Source organism: Ursus arctos, unplaced genomic scaffold (genome assembly GCF_023065955.2).
Source record: "Ursus arctos isolate Adak ecotype North America unplaced genomic scaffold, UrsArc2.0 scaffold_2, whole genome shotgun sequence".
In the NCBI taxonomy this organism is placed as follows: domain Eukaryota; kingdom Metazoa; phylum Chordata; class Mammalia; order Carnivora; family Ursidae; genus Ursus; species Ursus arctos.
In genome coordinates, this window is record NW_026622874.1 from 52,379,262 (window position 1) to 52,398,720 (window position 19,459).

General features: G+C 34.3%; 1 protein-coding gene across 2 annotated transcripts in view; it reads right to left on the reverse strand.

The window, feature by feature from the left end:
• GPATCH2 (G-patch domain containing 2) overlaps positions 1–19,459 on the reverse strand; it is a 104,717-nt gene that overhangs the window by 77,931 nt on the left and 7,327 nt on the right. Inside the window, exons 2-6 of one of the 2 annotated variants that reach the window (XM_026517324.4) lie at positions 15,823–16,539; positions 10,450–10,511; positions 7,262–7,444; positions 6,716–6,795; positions 137–6,588 (exon numbers count right to left, since the gene is read on the reverse strand). In XM_026517324.4, coding sequence (XP_026373109.1) covers positions 6,556–6,588; positions 6,716–6,795; positions 7,262–7,444; positions 10,450–10,511; positions 15,823–16,539 — 1,075 coding nt within the window. In that variant the 3' untranslated portion in view covers positions 137–6,555. Of the gene's footprint in view, positions 1–136; positions 6,589–6,715; positions 6,796–7,261; positions 7,445–10,449; positions 10,512–15,822; positions 16,540–19,459 lie in introns of those variants that run through there. The other variant, XM_026517321.4, reaches the window with a different exon arrangement.

The window sequence follows — 19,459 nt, forward strand, 5'->3', positions numbered from 1 at the left end:
GAAACAGAGCGAGAAAACAGACCAGAACTGAATGATGGTAAACTCAAGAACAAGATACTATATACTACCTGAGGAAGAAAGGAAAGGATTGGAATGGAGGATCTGGTTGCAGTGATTAAACCGAGGGAAGCAGTAAAACATTTTAATTATCATTTTTATTATGGCACACAACTTGACTGTGCTCATTCTTCAAGATAGCAAAGAATGCTGTAGATTTCTCAAAATAACTCACACTTCCAATAGCGTTTGGTAACCAGGAATGAAGACTATTTATGAAGAATATTTATTTATATTTATTAACAACATGACAACAGAGTGAAGAAACTTCCAGATTTCATTAATTTTGGCATAGCAAAGGAAAAACAATTTGAAAATGTTTAAGTTGTAAATGTTAATAGGATTAAATGAGTTAAGATATATTAAGGTAACTTAGAAAAGTGTCTGGCACATAGTAAGCATCACTGTAAGTCATTACTAACATTCTCTTTGCTAGGTTCCAGATTTCAGAAGCATCACAAACCCAAATGACAATATATGAAACCAGGCCAATTCTAGTGGTAAGTAATCAGAAAGGCAAGGACAAATATTTTAAATAGGTAGATAAAAAGTATAAGTGGTCAAGATTGAACACGTTTACATATTCCTTCCTAAAGGACTTTAAAAGCTAAATACAGAGAACAGAATAAGCATTCAAATACTTGGTGAATGAATAAATTACAATATACCTGTACTATTAAATATGTATATATTCCACTTTTAAAAAAGTATAATGCAATAAGACTAAATATCAATATTAATATTGATACTACTTTTAGTGGAACAGAATGAAAAATCATTATGCAATTTTTCAAATATCAATTATAGGTATTAAATTTATATATAAAATGTAAAGTGAATAATGACATCAAAATAGAGAATTTTAAATCAAAAAAGAGACACTATTAAAATGTCTTTTGTAGAAGAAATATTTATTACAATTCTACTAAACAGTACTTCTGTATGATACAAAATCTACTTTATCTCAAAATAAGTTCTAAGAAAAAAGTATTAATTTCCAGCATGAAATCTGGATCTCAAGCTGACTTCCAGATAAGATAAAAACTAAATTATTAACATACATAGTAACAGATTAGAATATACAATATATATTTAGAATATAAGAAAATTCTAAATATATATTCTTCTTGGATTCTCCAAGTATCCAAAAATGTTTTAAGGATACAAACAAGTATCAATTCACAGACATTATAATTAAGCACTTAGTTACTAAACTCCACTGAAAAATATTAGATAATTAGCACATGGTCAGATTACAGTTGAAGACACACACTGTGTGTTATTTTAAATAAATCATTTTAGATTTGTTTTCTATTGTAAAATTTCTCAGACTAGTCTAAGAGAAAAGTTTACGTAGTTCCCTTATTTAAACCAAATCCATTTAAAATGATCCTTCTGTTATAAAAGGCTGTAAATCAGACTAAATATTCCCACTATAGTAGCTTAAGAAACAATAAAACAAAGGTTGAGCAAGACATACAGAGTAAATCATTATAGTATCATTATCATTATCAATATGCCACTCATGAAATCTGGTCTGGTCTTCCATGATATACTTCATAGAAAGAAAATATATACAATATTCCCTTCTCTTACACACTGAAATGACTCAAGATTCTAAACAGACATAAATTATTTTGAGGGCTATTTCATTGTTGGATATTAACAGTATGCTTTCTTGTACAGCATGACAATTTAGATTAAGGGTTGATGTTCACATTTTTTTCAGATTCTTAACTTGAGGAACACGTATAAATAAACAGTCCCTTAAATCAGATTCATTTTCTTTGACAGAATAACCACCACCATCACCACTATATTTGTTCTCATTTCATCTATACAAAAAAATCGTCACTGAATTTCATCATCACTGAAATGATAAAATTTTTAAACAGAACCTTACAACTTTTAGGTAAAATTCCTTATCTAATACTAACGTTGAATTGTAGGTGCTATATTTTATATGGAATAATTTCAACAGACCACTCAATTTGAATGCTAACTTAGAAAAATGTAACACCTGTTCTAAGCATCAGTTTAAAAACTTTTTTTCTGTTTTAGAAAAAAAAAGAAAACTTTTTTTCAAAAGTCTCTTGCCTATAGAAAACAATGATTAATTAGGATGCTTAGGGGTAGGATATCTTGGCTAACTGAAATGCTATGCTTAAGTCAGGTTAATTGGATTCACTTTATAAGTACTACACCCCAAAACGGATCCTCTGATGGATCATTATTCTGAGGATTATTCACTCTGAACTGTACTTGATGCAAAAATTCTGGAAATACAGGAGATTCACCCTGCATCTCCTGGATAATGGTCCCAGAATATTCCTGAGAATTAATTATCGTTTGCTTAATTCTCCTAAAAGAGGTAAATACTAGAGGCAATAGTTAATTCCTTTCAACATTAAATTCTCAGAACTGTGACTGCATTCACCTCTCACATATATGGGCAAAATTATTTTTAAAAATCAGGGGCGCCTGGGTGGCACAGTCGTTAAGCATCTGCCTTCGGCTCAGGGCATGATCCCAGCATTCTGGGATTGAGCCCCACATCAGGCTCCTCTGCTAAGAGCCTGCTTCTTCCTCTCCCACTCCCCCTGCTTGTGTTCTCTCTCTCACTGGCTGTCTCTTTCTGTCAAATAAATAAATAAAATCTTTAAAAAAAATTATTTTTAAAAATCAGGTAACTCTGGACCAAAAAACCTCCTAAACAGTGTAAGTCTTTCTGCGAATGTATGACCTAATGATTGAAGGTTAGTTAGGGAGAGGTATTTAGAACAGTTTTCTACTCTGCAATTAGGGTTTGAGATTTAATGCAGTGGCCATCGATGTAAAATTCATTCAAAATTACTCTTCACAGACCGTATTAAAAACAACGGCTGGCTCAAATGTAAATGAAATATAAAAGAAACATAAAAGGTTGCAACATAAAGTATTTTAAATATTAAATATAAAGGCATATCATATATAAAATATGAAAAGGTTAAAAGATTCTGCATTTTGACCCAGAATACAAATGTTCTCTAAATCATGAGATTCTGTATTTAGTATATCTAATAATAGCAGTAAGTATCATTTATTTAATATATACTATGTGACAAAATGTTTCTGGACCTATGATGTACAAATAACCTCATTTAATCCTGATAATACTTCTGCAAATTAAATATTGTCTCTATTTAACAGAAACAGAAGATGAAGTTCGATTTGTAATTAAAAGTAAAAAGAACCAGAGTGGGGATTCACCAAGTTCAGAGTTCAAAACCTCTAACTTTTCTATAATACCACTTTGCCCTTGACAAAACTAAATAGAGTCGATCCTCATTACTATTTGAGCGTTCCACATGTGCAAATTTGCTTACTCACTAACATTTATTTGTAACCCCCAAATCATTCTTTTTTAAAACAATTTTATTTTTAAGTCATCTCTCTACCCAATGTGGGGCTCGGACTTATACCCCCGAGATTAAGAGTCGCATGCTCCACTGACTGAGCCAGCCGGATACCCCGCTCTCCAGTCAGTTCTTGTAGCACTTCCAGGGTCATTCAGGAGCAGTGAAAAATTTGTCCCCTGGTGCATGTGTGCATTCCCTACTGAGGTCAAAGACAACAGTACGCATTCCTGTTTCAGCTCTAATACTGTACACAAGTGTCCTTTTTGTGGTTTATTTGGTGCCACATTTTTCACAGTTTTGTGTTTTTGGCTGGCAATTCATTGTTTTAAATGAACCCCAAGCACAGTGCTGAAGTGCTGACACGGGTTCCTAAGCATAAAAAGGCCATGATGTGCCTTGAGAAGAAATATATGCATTAGATCAGGTTTGTTCAGGCATGGGTCATGAGGTCATGGTCATGGTCATGAGTTCAACGTTAATGAATCAACAATATATATTATTAAGTATGGTGTTTTTAGACACAAAGATATGCAAAGAAAGGTTATGTATTGATCGACTGATAAAAATGTCGTGACCAGAGGCTCACAGGAACCTAACCTGGTATTTCCCTTAGGAGCAATTGTTCAGTATTTGCCAATTAGTGTTCAGGGCGACTTTAGAGAACATAACTATGGTGAAAAATGAAAAATCCAATTGAAAACTTTTCCCTCAAGAATGTATCCATTAATATTTCAGTGAAAGATTCTTCTGTCATTTTCTTCAAAGGTCATCACTATATCTGTGCAGTCATTACTCATCTGCATAAGAGAAAGGAAACTTTTGCTGCCATTCTGTTTCATGGGTTGTAGCTACATGTGTTTGACTTTGCTCAGAAAATTAATCTCTCTTCAAAGAGATCTGGCTTTCCGGTGTGAAAGTCTAAGGAATTAAATTTCATTCTTATTCCTTGATGTCATGGGTACTGTTTAAATATGACTGTTTTGTGAGATTATGATTTTTAAGACTAGACTGTTACATACAGTATGGATGAACAAGCAACAACAACAACAAAACTTAGCAGAGGAATTTAAAAATATCAGCACAAATTGGAACTCTTACCTTTCTTGTCCAAGTCAGATATTTTATTGAAAAAAAAAAATTACAGTACTTAAAAATCCAAACAAGGACAATTCAGGATTGAAAGAAAGAAAACCTGAAGGAGCCCACTGTCTTCAGTAAAATTTGAATACAAAAAAATGTAGACCAGGAAAACAGTTTATGGCCTAATGCACTAGTTCCATGATAAACACACATATATAGTATATCTCCATCACGTGAAACTTAATCACCTTTTTACAATTTAGAGAGGGAAGGCAGCTTTTACTATGGTTAAGCCATGTATCATCAATACCATGAAGCTAGCCTATCAGATGTAATAGCTTCTATAAAATACCACAGTGAGATTGCAATAAGCCTAGAAAATGGGCTACAAATCCCAGCTATGCTCAAGCAAGCAGTGAACCAAAAATAAGAATAGGTAAAACTGAACCAAGAACTAGATAGCATTCATCTAGATTCATGATTGGTAAGGCAAAGTTCATAGGCCAAGGTTTTAAAGTGACTTATTCAGATCTAAAAGACAGTCATTTTACAAAATAAAATAAAAGCATTTATGTAATTCAGAAAAAAAATCACGAATTTTTACTCCAGACGACATAGCACAAAAAAGCTTACTTACAATGACCAAACACCACATTATTGTACCTCTAAAATATCACTTTAAATATGCAAAGGTAAAGATACTCAAAGTTGCACTTTATCATATTTAATCTCTCCAGTTTAGACAAGCAATCTAAAAGATGTCACACACTTTCTGCTTAACGCATTTTCTGAAATCTTTCAGATTGTAATACCTTTACTTTAGGTAAAAGAAATGTCAACTTTAAGTTTCTTTCCCAATCATCATATTTAAGTTAGCCATTAAATGCTGAATTAACAATTAATCCATACAACAATATAAAAATACAGGTGTTAAATCACAGTTTTCATCAATTATTGGAACTTAATAAAAAATATTCATCATTTTAATATACCATTTCGAAGAATTCAAATGGCCTGAACGTCGTAGAGTGTTTAAATTATACCATCAATAGAAATGTTACATTTCCCCCTCTGCTTGTGAAAATGAGCTCATGCAAGTATTTCTGACACTCACGGTGACACACATGGTCTGCCAAGGATGTGCAAGCAGATCTCACTTTTAAACATGACAATATGATTCAGAGGCATACAGTATTAGTTGAAATACCAGCTTTCACATGATTTCCATAAGCTCTAAGCCAAAATAATTTTGAGTGGTTTCAGGTATCAGACAAAGCAGATAATTTAAAAAGTAATAGTAAATGATTCTACTAGCACAGACTAGTTATCACTGTAGTTAGCTTAAAAAACTAGGATGATTTTTTGTAGTACAATGAACACTATACTATAAAATACAATAGGTTTGCAATACAGAGCAGATTTTCCAAGAAAGCAAAGTGAACAAAACAAATTCTAGTAAAGATTATCAACCTTACCTACTACTCATCTTTAGCCCTTGTTAAAATACCCTGAGTAAAATGCAAATATTTTAAATAATGCTGGTTATATAAGACTTCTCTAAAAATGAGCCATAAATGTCAATGCATCATGTTTATTTACAACAGTCAGATATGTAAAAATTAGTTCTTAACCAGTCACAATATAAACATTAAGGAATACTTATGTGAGATCTGGAAGTTTTTCATTTCCTAGCTTTTGTTAGCATTTTGGCAAAGCAAGTAATACACAAATGGATTCAATGTAAAAAAAAAATCATAAAAAGAGAAAAATATATAAAATTTACAGTAGTTCTACCCACCCTGGGCCAACCTAGATCCCTAGAAAGCCTCCCCAACCAGGTTCACTTCTGACTAAAGGAAGAATACCAGTCCTCCAGCAAAAACAGCCCCATCTTTTCATCAAAGAGGCTCTCACTTCAATGATATTCCTCCAGGGGAAGAGGACAGGAGCCAGGTTCCCTCGAATGTCATTCCCCAGATGTTCAAAACGTAACTAATTTATTAGCATTAGAAGATTTGGTTTATAGGGGAATCTCACTGGTCCAGTTTGTAGCCTACAAAAAAATGGATTATTTTTAAGTATAACATTAGAATATGAATAAAGGATGAGGATGTGGCTTTTTATTCCATAGAAATGGATACATTTCCAAACATGACAATTAAACAAAAAAGCATGCCTACCATTGAAGTTGCGGTCCCTCCTGATTTTTTAATGTTCTTGGAAGGCATTCCATGAAGGCGACTGAGTCTGGCTTGGAAACCTGGAAAATCAAAGTCCTCAGTTTAGGAGATTCTATGATCATTGTTCCTATCAATACAGAATTCAAAATAAGTCGGAGGTAGGAAACATCTTGAATAGTCGTGGGGAAAATGCAAAACACCCTTAAAAGATCTGAAGCGATGCCTAGTAGGGTTCTAATGACCTTAGCACACAACCACTGATTATTTAAGAATTAGGGTATTATTCAGGGCTTTTCTTTCCTCTTAATTGACCTTTCTAACATTTCAATATTTTCACAATGGTCCTAGCAAAGACTGAGGCAAGTCAACCTTTCTAATAATTAGAATGTGTGCATAATGTAGTAGCTGAATTACTGTTGGACATGTGTCTTTACAGCATCTTGTGTTTAGATGCTTTCGTTACCATTTTAGCCTATCCTCTTTCAATGGCTACTCCTAGATTCACTACATGCCCACCATATTCAACAGTCAGCAAGTGCTACTGACCTCTTCTTCCGGGATGCGACATAAGAGGGAAAGAACCAGTTAAGATACTTTCAAAGACAGGATCTGGTAAATTTTTGTCTAGCTCGGTAGGATCTTCCTTTTCCCACCAGGGCACAACTCCAGTGATGCCACAGGCTCCACCTGATTCCTTCTCATAAAACCAGTCACTTTGCTCATCATCACCTGTGCAAATACAAGAAATCCCCCAAAGATTCAGTTTTATTATCCTTAATACACAGGGTTATCAGATTTAGATTTAAAAAATGCAAGACAGCAATTAAATCTGAATTTTAGAGAAAGGATCTTTAATGTAAATATCTAGTACCTGCACAAAATTTTTAGTATGTCTAACTACCGCACATGGGGCATACTTAAACTAAAAAATTATTTATCATATATCTAAAAATCAAATTTAACTGGAGATCCTGTATTTTATCTGGTAATCATTTACATACTCTATAGAGAAAACTTCTTATTCTAGACCATGGCTTCACTAAAATGTTTTTTAACATTACAACAAGAACCGTCATCACCAAAAAATAAGCTGTTATGTGATGTATGTTATGTATGTTTTAGAACCAATTAAAAAATGTGAAAAACAATAATACTGGTTAATTCTACGGCAAAAACTGTACAAAAATCCATTTAAGTTACTATCCTTTCCAAATGAAAGAGAAACAAGCCTTAATCTCCTATAGTGAATTAAAAGTATAAAACTGTAGAACCCGTTTTCTGCAGCTGATAATGGTATATAATTAGCTTAATTTCATGATTTGTATGGAGTGTAAAAGGGGAAACGATCATGAACAGATGTGACTAAATGAAATTAATCTGATTAAGTTCATTAAGAAATAGTTGTGAAAAAGTTGATTTTAAATGAAAAGTGACAATACCATGGAGTTTACAAAGGAACTATGCTGGACTACAACAAGCAAGGTATTTCTAAAACAGAACACTATCCGTAGTAAGTTGGACTTTTGGGAACATCCACAAGTGTAACCATGGAGAAATGATCCATTTAAAAATCAGTACTGGTGAATAGACAGTATTTTGTTTTTAAAACAAAATGTGAATCAACAGTATTTTGTTTTTAAGACAGGAATAAGGGGGGAAAAATACAGAAGAAGGCAGATGGCTTTTTAAAAATAAGTGACTGGGGCGCCTGGGTGGCTCAGTCGTTAAGCATCTGCCTTCGGCTCAGGGTGTGATCCCAGGGTCCTGGAATCGAGTCCCACATCGGGTTCCCCGCTCCGCTGGAAGCCTGCTTCTTCCTCTCCCACTCCCCCTGCTTGTGTTCCTCCCTCTCTCGCTGGCTGTCTCTCTCTCTGTCAAATAAATAAATAAAATCTTTAAAAAATAAAAATAAGTGACAAATAGCTTTTTGAATATGATCCTAGATTCACTAAAGTCTTCATGATTCTCAGAAAAACTACTAATTCTGGTTAAGAGGGTGATCACAACTGTCATAAAGTTGTTCCTTTAACAGAAAGAGATTTCTGATTTCTAAAACTCTTATTACAAATATTTTTAAAAGCAAACTAGAAAAAAACCAAGGCTTCAACTGAAAATGACTTTATGGGAAACAGGCATACTTCAAATTATGAGGGAGTGAAAAGTTTTATTGCAACTGAGGATTTAATAAAAATTAATTTAAAACAACAGGCACAATTCAAAGCACAAAAATATTAAATACTTTTACTGAGAATTACATTAAAATTTCCTAGAACAGGTATAGGCACAAGAAAAGAAAGGGAGTCACTTGAAACTAATTATCCTAGATCTTAATTTCAATTGAGACGTTATAGAAAAATGAGGTTATTTTATTTTTGATGTAATACACAACTTTGTTCTTAATAGGGAAATCAAATAGTTAAGGATTAAGAACTTGGGCTCTGAAGTTAGTCAGACCAATTAGAATTGCAGTGTTTTGTGACTAAGGAAGGTATCTCTCGACTCTATGAGCCTAGGTTTCATCATACTTCCCAAAAATGAATCTCCCAGGGTTTTCTTAAGAATAATATGAAATAAAAGAGCCCAAAGTAAATTGAACAAAAAAATGCACTTAGAAATGTAAAATATAATAAGCTCATAATAAATGCTAGCATATTATTCTAAACCATTCAAAGCTTTTCAAAGATGGACTTGTCCAAAAGTTATTTTTTAAAGATTTTTCATTTCCTTTCATTACCAAATACAAAATTTCTAATAACTTTGAGTAGACACACGTATTTCAACAAGAATTTAGGTATATTATCAAGGTAGTCAAACTCACCCTGAGCCCCGAGGTTCTAACATATTTCAGCAAAGTCTATGGTCTTTAAAACAGTATGCACCTATTTATCTGCAATATACATGGGTTTGTAAGTAAGCCAAAACGAATGATCATTTATTTTACTCTACCGCCAAGAGGATGAACAGATTAAGAAAAAAATAGCATAGGTAGTTATTATTTCCTTCTTTTTTCCTATCATTAGACTATTTATAATTTAAAACAGTACATTTTGGGGTTTTCCCCCCCTTAGAACTTACTGATTTCCTCTAAAGATTGTCAAGAAAGGCAGATAACATTTGTAGGTATGCCTCCTGCCCCCTTATTAAGGCTTTTCCTATTTTCTTCCCAAATAGGGAGTTTCAAAATAATGCCACGTGAAAGTGTGAAAAGCTTCAGGGAACTTCAAAGATGTAAAAGATCTAAGTTGTAAGACATGACTGTTTAACAGTTTACAATATTGAATTCATGAAAACTGCCTAATTACTTACAAACTAGGGAGGATGAATAAACGTCACGGCTGAATAAAAATGACAAATGACTTGCCAATCCACCTTTCTCAATGCTTACACAGTACTAAATACATTTGGAATCAGGTGGAGAATGAGAACCAGTGTTTTGTGAACTTGCTCTAAGAAACAAAATTGAAAAGACTGAGGTATGTAGAGCTTTCTTAAGGAAGATAATCCTCCCTTAATATTATTAGCTCCACTTACCAGCTTTCAGAGATAATCAATTACTTTAGGTCATGAAGACAGGATACCCTTCGTAGTATAAAAAAGAACTAAAGCCCATCCACTACATGGGTGTGTGTAAGGTAAACAGACTGCCATCATTAACTTAGGAAATAACTAGTCATAAGCACAACTTTAAAATGAAGACATTTTCCCAAAGGAATAAGAAAATAGCATTTCAGTACCTTGTCTTCCCTCATCATTGGTAAATAAACCAGCATCAGTGCTGCTGAGACTGCTGGAATCACTGTAATAAGGGAAAAGGAAAAAAAAAAAAAACAGATCAAAAGAACAATTGATCTCTCAGTCGTAAAATTTTAAAGAGACATGGCAGCTCAGAGATGAAACTTAAGCCTGACAAAGATCTGAAAGAAAATAAGATGATTTTTTTTTAATCAAACTACAAATATTCTGGTTCCATTAACTACAGAGCATATTATTTTTGGCACATAAAACCCCAGGAATCTAATGGGACCCTGACAGTAAGCCAGATGTGACTGCAACGAGGTGCTGACACAATTGATGCATTTTATTATCTGCTTTCATCAAATGCTCACTGCTCCTTTCTTATGCTGTGCAATTCAGCCTGAGCCCTGAACACCACTGCTCAATAAAATGGGGAAAGTCTCAATCAAAAGCAGGCTAAGCCTTTCTTCAGCACATGAAATACAAGGGCCCGGAATGAAATTAGTTTTCACGACCACATTTGCAAATATTCCGGAAAAGACATTACTTAGGAATTCACAACAACTCTATCACTTGGCAAGGAAGAAAAAAGTTTACAATGGTAACAATCCATTAAATCTCTCTGAGCAAAAACTGAGCAAAATACAGAATATTGCCAATATTAAGGTGGGGTATGTAAAAATAAGTTTCTCCAAGCTTCTACAGAAGTTTGAAAATGATACAAAGTCGTATTTCACATACAAATGAAAACAAATAGTAGATATTCGACTGACATGAATTGTCACTATTAGTTCTATTAGAAGCCATGCTTATATGAAAATCTAGTTAGTTAAAAAAACCACAAAAACCAGATTATGTAATAAGAGGCTAGGCCTCTAAAGAAAATTGATAATGTTCTTTAAAAATTCTCATATACTCTCTTCTTCCTGTAATTCTTAATTTAAACCAATCAGGAAGTTGCCCCAGGTGAATTTTGTAATACTTTTCTCGTTAACATGTACAACCCTGTAAACTGACTTACTAAACAAAACTAATCTGTTTAAAAAAAGTAATCCGTTTTAAAATATTTAAATTGAGAGTTTAGGATTAAATAAGTATAGATGAGATCTAAATCCCTAGGTTTTCTGAATACAGAATATCATTTCAATTATTTGATTTTTAAAAGATAAAAAAGCATAAGGATTTATTAAATGGTACATTTTCCGAAGGAACTCTAAGTTAGTACCTTTTTCTTTAACTTTCTTCATGTTAGGAGAATGTATAAAAGCTCCCTATACTGCACAAATGTTAATGAAGGAATACTTTCCTAGACAATCACATCCATAATTTCTTATTTATAAACATGCAGGCTCTCCTACGCACAGTGATGTCTGAGTATTAGAAACACTCTGGAAACTTCATCTTTTTGCTATTTAGCTGTCCAAACTCTGTTGACTTTTTTCCCTCTCTTCTGTGATTGCATAGTGCTTTCTTGTCTGCCTGTATCGACACAACCCTAATACAGGGCCTTATCCTACATACCCTGAGTTACGATTCTTTTTCTGAAATCCTTGAGGCAACATGTATGTAAAATTCACAGTTTTTCAAATTTTGGAAAGATATGTTCTAAAATGCCTAAGAGGTGTCTGGGGTAGCACTTCAGAATCAAACCTATTAATGTATTTTTTCAAATAAATGAGGGAATATCCACATTAAATCCAGGTCAAGCCAGGTCTGGCCACAAATGAGTTAGTTGTTCACAGTTTTCAGACTTCAGATTTACAGATAAAGGACTGTGAAATGTGAAACTGTGCTCTTTTGGGGGGGGGTGTACAATGGTCTTCTAATTTCTGAGTTCAGCTTTACCTCTTTCAGAATTCTACAACCAGGCTCATTGCTTATAAATATAACTTTGCTGATTAAAAATATGACAAACTGGATAGGATCCTGGAACAGAAAAAGGACATTAAAGAAAAACAGGGAAATTCTAATGAAGTACTGACTTTTGTTAATAACGCATCAACACTGGCTTATTAATTCTGACAAATGTATCAGAGTTAACAGCAGGGGAAACTGGGTACAGTGTATACGGGAACAGGATATGCAGAAAATCCTCTGTACTATCTTTTCAACTTTTCTATAAATCCAAAAGTATTCTAAAAGAAAAAGTTTATAAAACATGCATGTATCTATGCATATATATATAAACTAAATAAACTTTTCTATTAAAACTCTAAAATTACTTCCCCATACTTGTTGGATTAAATAGGGACTTCAAGGCTCTGTATGGATGAGCCCTACCTAAATTCTTCCCATCCCAATCTCTAGTCCTTTTATTTATGCTTTTTCTCTGACTCATATCACAATCTTCTCTGTCTTCTCTCTGCCTGCCTACTCTTTTTTTTCTTAAGATTTTATTTAAATTCAAGTTAGTTAACATATAGTGTATTTTGAGTTTTAGGGTTAAAATTTAGCGATTCATCAGTTGCATATAACACCCAGTGCTCATTACACTTAGTGCCTCCTTAATGACCATCACCCAATTATCCACCCCCCACCTCCCTTCCAGCAACCCTCAGTTTGTTCCCTATATTTAAGAGTCTCTTATGGTTTGCCTCCCTCTCTGTCTTTATCTTATTTACTCTTCTTAAAGGCAGAAGGAAATCAGATCCTCCCCCTCTAAGAGCAGCTTAGTCCCTAATGATCCTTGTCTTCATTTGGGATCTTTTTACATGGGTTTTAAACAATGTTTCCTTATTTATATTTCACCTCATTGACATCTAGCTAGTCGCTCCAAGTAAATCATGTAGTTGTTAGTATGTTCAATAAATCAGAACAAGAACTTCTATGGAAGCAAGGCTTTTCATTTTCAGCATCTGACAGCCATTATGGCTTATCTCCAAGGACACCTCTTCCCACTTTTTTTTTAGCATGATATATTCCAAAAATGGTTGTCAAATTAATGTTTGTACACTAATCCGAATCCTCTGGCCCAATCTGTTCATTTCCTGTATTTTTTGTTCTTGAAACCAACACATCATCTGAGAATCTTCTTTCTCATTCATCCTCCCAAATACAGTCAACCTTCCATTGATTTCAAATCTTAAAATTGCTCTCCTATTTCTTTTCCCTCTAGTACCACTGCCATAATTTACCCCTCACCTAAGGATGGATTCGAGGTCAGTCAAAGCTAAATAAAACATTGTTACTGAGATCATGTGCCTTGACAAAATGTGAATCAATTGAGTTTCTTCATTATTAAAAATTCTTCACTGGCTTCCCATTACTTACATGATGAAATCCGAACTGCCATAGCACACAAGGCCTTCAAGACATGCTTACTGCTGTAGCCTCAACCACCATTTTGTTCTAGTAATAATCAATTACATGTACTTTCCTAGATACGCCACTTTGCTTCATAAGCCATGCCTTTGCACAAGCTGTTCCCTCTACCCAGAAATGCCATATCTGTACAACACTCAATGCTTGATTAAACTGCAGCTCCTTCAGGAAGTCCTCCTTCACCAGTTCGTTCTGCTCAGCACACTTCATTTTCATCATTTGCTTATCTCCTAATCCAAACTTTGGGTCTGTAGGCAACAGGGTCTATCTTACTTAGTAATCTTCCCACAGAAGGAATATGCATTTAACTCTTAGGTGACAATAAAAATAGTTACATAGCTAAGTTTAAAATAAAAGAAGGGGCACCTGGGTGGTGCAGCTGGCTAAGTGTCCAACTCTTGGTTTCGGTGCGGTTCATGACCTTGGGGTTGTGAGATGGGGCCCCAAGTCAGCCTCCACGCTCAGCACAGAGTTAGCTTGGGATTCTCTCTCCCTCTCCTTCTGCCACGCCCCTGCCCCAGCGTGCTCTCTCTAAAATAAATAAATAAACCTTAAAAAAAAAAAAGACCAATAAAATAAAAAATATTTTTAAAAATTATTCTGGAGTGAAAACATCCTCTTTGTACCTGGGCTGTTGACTGCTGGGTAGCCTGATCATACTTAATAGATATTCAAATATTTTTTACAATGAAGGAAAATGAAGAGTTTCATCTCACTTTTCTTCCAGGGTAGGTGTCTGTCAATAAAAGGCAGACCTCAATAAAAGAAGGGCTTGGAGGATCAATCCAAAAAGCAAGTAAACTGCAAATAATCCAGAAATGGACACTTATCTCCACGGCCACACACCCTTCCTCTGAGCAACTGAGCAAAATAATCACTTTCAAGTCAAGCTAAGTGGTCCTCAGTCACAAGGGCCCAACACTACCATACAAATAATTTTCATCCTGGTATAAAAATGCCAACTTTTTTTTTGAAGAAAAGCAGATACCCTAAACTTTTCAAAGCCTTCTGAAACTTTTTTTTTTAATTTTGAGCAATTTTTACTTCTTCAGAAAAATTACATAAGTAGCAAACCATCTCCAATAAAGGGCCCATCCTATAAACTTTTACCGGGTCTCATTCGTGTTTATAATCATATTTATAAGCATATATATAGTTATATGTTGTTAAATAAATATACATATATTAAATCCATAGTTCACAATCTACATGATAAAAATGATGCCAATCTTACAAATTAAAATCAAATATTCTTTCCCAGTAATTTTTTTTTTTCTGGATCATAGTTCTGTGTTTGGTTTTAAGAACATGCCTGAAAGGATGAACAGTATCAATACTGATTTCTCATTTCCTGCAGTAGCATTAGTGCTGTGTAAAAGAAAAATGATCACTTACCTTTTGACGCTGTCAAAAAAGTACTCAACAATTATCATTGTGGTACACCTGCTGTCTAGAATAAATAGATTAGACTAGCTGCCAAAGGATCATTGTTTTTCTCATTTGTCTAATGACAAGATCAAGTGTTTTTAGACTACAAATTAGGTTTTACAATTCATAAATGATCAGAATTGCCAGCAATCTACAGACTTCTTAAAATATCAAGCCATACACAATGAAGTGGTATCAACTTTTGATTCTTAAGAACCAAAATAAACTGATGAATTGTGACACTAAAAAGCACCAAAGGCTAAGGCTCTATAATTAAACAAATAAATAATTATAAATCCAATTCTAAGAGTTACAAATGTGCTGTTATTCAAAAGCACATTCATTCCCATTGAAAACCCATTTTCTTTTCTCTTTTTAGCTGAAAATTAAGTCTTTATAACACAATCAAAAGACTTAGTGTAAATCAAATAAGCAATTTTGTTTTGTGCTAAACATCGTAAATTATAAGGAAATATAACCACGGTTAAACAGTAATATATTATTATATTTTATATTATTATAATTTATAATTATTTTTAAATAGAATTAATTAAAATACAAAACACATTTAAGCACAAACAATGGAGACACATATTTTTATACTTAGAGAATATAGAAGTCACCTTTCACTCATGAGTTCATCTGAGACTTTTTGCTCTTCATAGTCCATTTTGTCCTTACTGGTCTGGCTTATTTCCTCACTTTCTAAAACTACTCCTTCATCTTGGATTTTTGGTCCTTGTCTAATTATTTTCAATTTCCTTTTTTTGACTTTGTTCTTGGTAAACTCTTGATATTGATAAGCTCTATCATTGTCCATGTCCTGATCTCTACAACCTTCAAGGGGCTGGGTCATTGTCCGTTTGTTAGAGATGTCCTGTGGGAGGTCCACTGCCATGCGTTTTACCTTTCTCCTTCTGCGCAGAGTTCTGTTCCCAAGGTTGTCCACGGCAAAATCCGATTCGTGCCATAGAGGTCTTTTTCCTCGTACATTATTGTTTAAGTTTGATGATGGCCTGCGCTTAGCCACTAACATTTGGTCATCAGAGTCACTATGGTCTTTTTTATTATTATTGTGATTCTCTCTGTAGTCTTTGCTTGGTTCTTCTAAACTAGAATCAGTGCCTTCACTTAAGCAGTGGCCAGGCTCCCATGGGTGATGAACGTTATATGACCTTCGTTTTCTCCCTCTCCTTTTCCTGGCCTGGCGTTTCAGAGGACAAGACATACTTCGAGAATGATCGCCCGTTTCAGCAAATCCACCTCGAGCTTGCTCTGAGCTCTCCTCCAATGCGGAGACAAGATCATGAACCAGTTCTTCCATGGTTCGACTGAAATGCCTACATTTTTAAAGAAAGAAAAAAATTAAAGAAAATACTATTAACTGTATTAACCTAGTTTATTACAGCAGACAATTCACTCTAAGTCAAAAATTAAGTTATTATAAAGAAATGTTTAAAAGTGATTTAAATTTTCTATCCAAGATATATGTTTTAAATATTCTGACTCATTTTTAATTTCCTTTTCTTGTGTAAGTTCATTTATTAAACATAGGAATTACTTCAAGATACAGTAAGCATAATATCAGCAATGATATATCCCAGTAATTTCATATTTTTACTGTGTAATTATGGAAAAGTTACTTCTGCTTGAATCACTGTTCATTAGTCTACTCCTGCCTTTTCCCTAGATTTCCTAGAACAGATAGAACTTTCTTCTTTTTTTAAAAAAAAGATTTTATTTATTTATGTGACAGAGAGACAACCCAGCGAGAGGGAACACAGCAGGGGAGTGGGAGAGGAAGAAGCAGGCTCCCAGCCGAGGAGCCCAATGTGGGACTCGATTCCGCAAAGCCGGGATCACGCCCTGAGCCGAAGGCAGATGCTTAACGACTGCGCTACCCAGGCGCCCCCAGATAGAACTTTCTCAATCCTTCCTCCAACCGCTTCTCCCCTCAAAGATTTCTAAATGAAGAAAAAAGCTGCACAATTCTCTACTTACCACATGCTCTGCCCAGTCACTACCATGAAATGTGAGGGAGATGGAAAGACAGGTAATTTCAAGATTTGTAATATATGTAAAAAAAGACTTTAACTATATACTCGGCATATATTTAGCATGTATAACCACACTAATCTCATAATTCAATCAAGCAGAAACTATGTTCTTATTCAAACTGGAGCCTCACTGGTCTAAAGTGGCCCATCATTTTTCTTGTAATTCATTCTGAGACAGTCTCGCTTTTTGTTTTTTGTAAAAAGAAAGAAACAAAAACCACTGAACTATGTATGTTGCCAGTGAAAAAATTATCCACTTGTCAGCTAGGATAAATATTAAGCATTCTTGGGACACCTGGGTGGCTCAGTCGTTAAGCGTCTGCCTTTGGCTCAGGGCATGATCCCAGGGTCCTGGGATCGAGTTCTGCATTGGGCTCCCTGCTCTGCTGGGAGTCTGCTTCTCCCTCTCCCACTCCCCCTGCTTGTGTTCCCTCTCTCGCTGGCTGGCTCTCTCTCTGTCAAATAAAGAAATAAAATCTTTAAAAAAAATAGTAAGCATTCTTTAGGAACTTTTATAAATTACACTGACCCTTTCTAAACCCAACTCCAAAGATTCTAAATCAGTTGTTGATGGAGTGCCCAAAATTCCGATTTTAACTTTTAAACATTATAGGTTAATTTGAATATGTATTTTTCTTATAAAGATCATGAACAATTATTTCTGAGTTCCAGAAGCACCTAGGGATCAAAGTATTCCCAACTACAGAGGTCTATATAATTTATAAGTCTACAGGAGGGGTAGGCACACTTTTCCGCAAAGGGCCAAATAGTAAATATTTTAGGCTTTGCAGTCCATTAGGTCTCTGTCATAACCATTCAACTTTAGCCACTGTAAGGTGAAAATAGCCCTAGGCAAGACATAAATGAATGGATATGGCTATGTTCTAATAAAATTTTATTTACAAAACTAAGTGATGGCTGGCCATAGTTTGCTGACCCCTGGTTTATATAGTCTCTACAGTCTATAATTTTAGGCATTTGCAAGTTCCCTATGATAACTTTTAACTTTGTCTTTTTATTTTAACAACCTAAGAACAAACATACATTGTGATTCAACTGGATTTACTACTTATAAGATGATGTACAGCTTCTAACACTATATGGTAGGCCCATTTTTAAGTGTTTTATATGCATTTGCTCATTTCATTCTCACATAATAACCCTAGAAGGTAGTATATGAGACAGAGACATTAAGGGCAATTTGCCCAAAGTGACACACCTAGGAAATGGTAGAAACAGGCTTCAAACTCCAGCAATCTGGTTCTAGAGCCTGAATGCTCAACCAAGTACAGCCAAGAACAGCATTTTAGTACTACAAAATTCCAATATCCAGTTTGCATTTTTGTTTGAGTGATGTAGCAGCAGGTGGTACTATTTTAATTGTTCAGACAGATTTAATATACATCTATGTAAAGCCGAATGACTCAGTCAGGCACTACATTCTTTTGAACAGAAAAAAGGAATGGAAGACCTGAATCAACACAAGGCACAGGGCAGTAAAAGTGAAGGTGTGTTGAATCTGAAGAACCAATGCTGCCGCCATCAGTAAAATGTACACTGTGAGCAATTAACTAAATGGACATAGTCTTCCATTTAATGTGGGTTTGTATTTTCCAGATCTCCTTTGGCATTCTGAATGAATAAAAACCTATATGGACACACATTTTTTAAAAATGTGGTGATTCAAATATATATTTTAAATAAACTCTGGAGAAGCACTAAAAGGGTCCTATATATTACTCAGGACTTCGCATCTGATTACAAGAAATATGCGTCACATAGGAATTAACTAACATTAAGCCAAAAGAGGGGCTACAATTCTGACTACATCGATAATCCAATTTCTCCATTGATAATCCTTTTCTCCATTACCTCTACATTAATAATCACCTTTTTGTTCTCCTTTTATTACAACAAATATTTTGTTCATTTCCTTTAATACTATTTCTTTGGAAAAAACGTAGTCTGAAAGACCTATTATCTCTGCATATAATATTGCACCTTTAATAAAATTCACTGGAAGCCAGTTTAACATGTATTATAATAAAGATCCTTTGTCTAAAAGAAGACTCAGTATCATCGGGTTCTCAAGTAACTTACTTTTTGAAGATTCAGTTTTCTTATCAATGGGTGAATGACTAGGTCTAAATATTAATGTGAAATTAACTCAACACATGAATATAATCTCCAACTAAAATTGCAG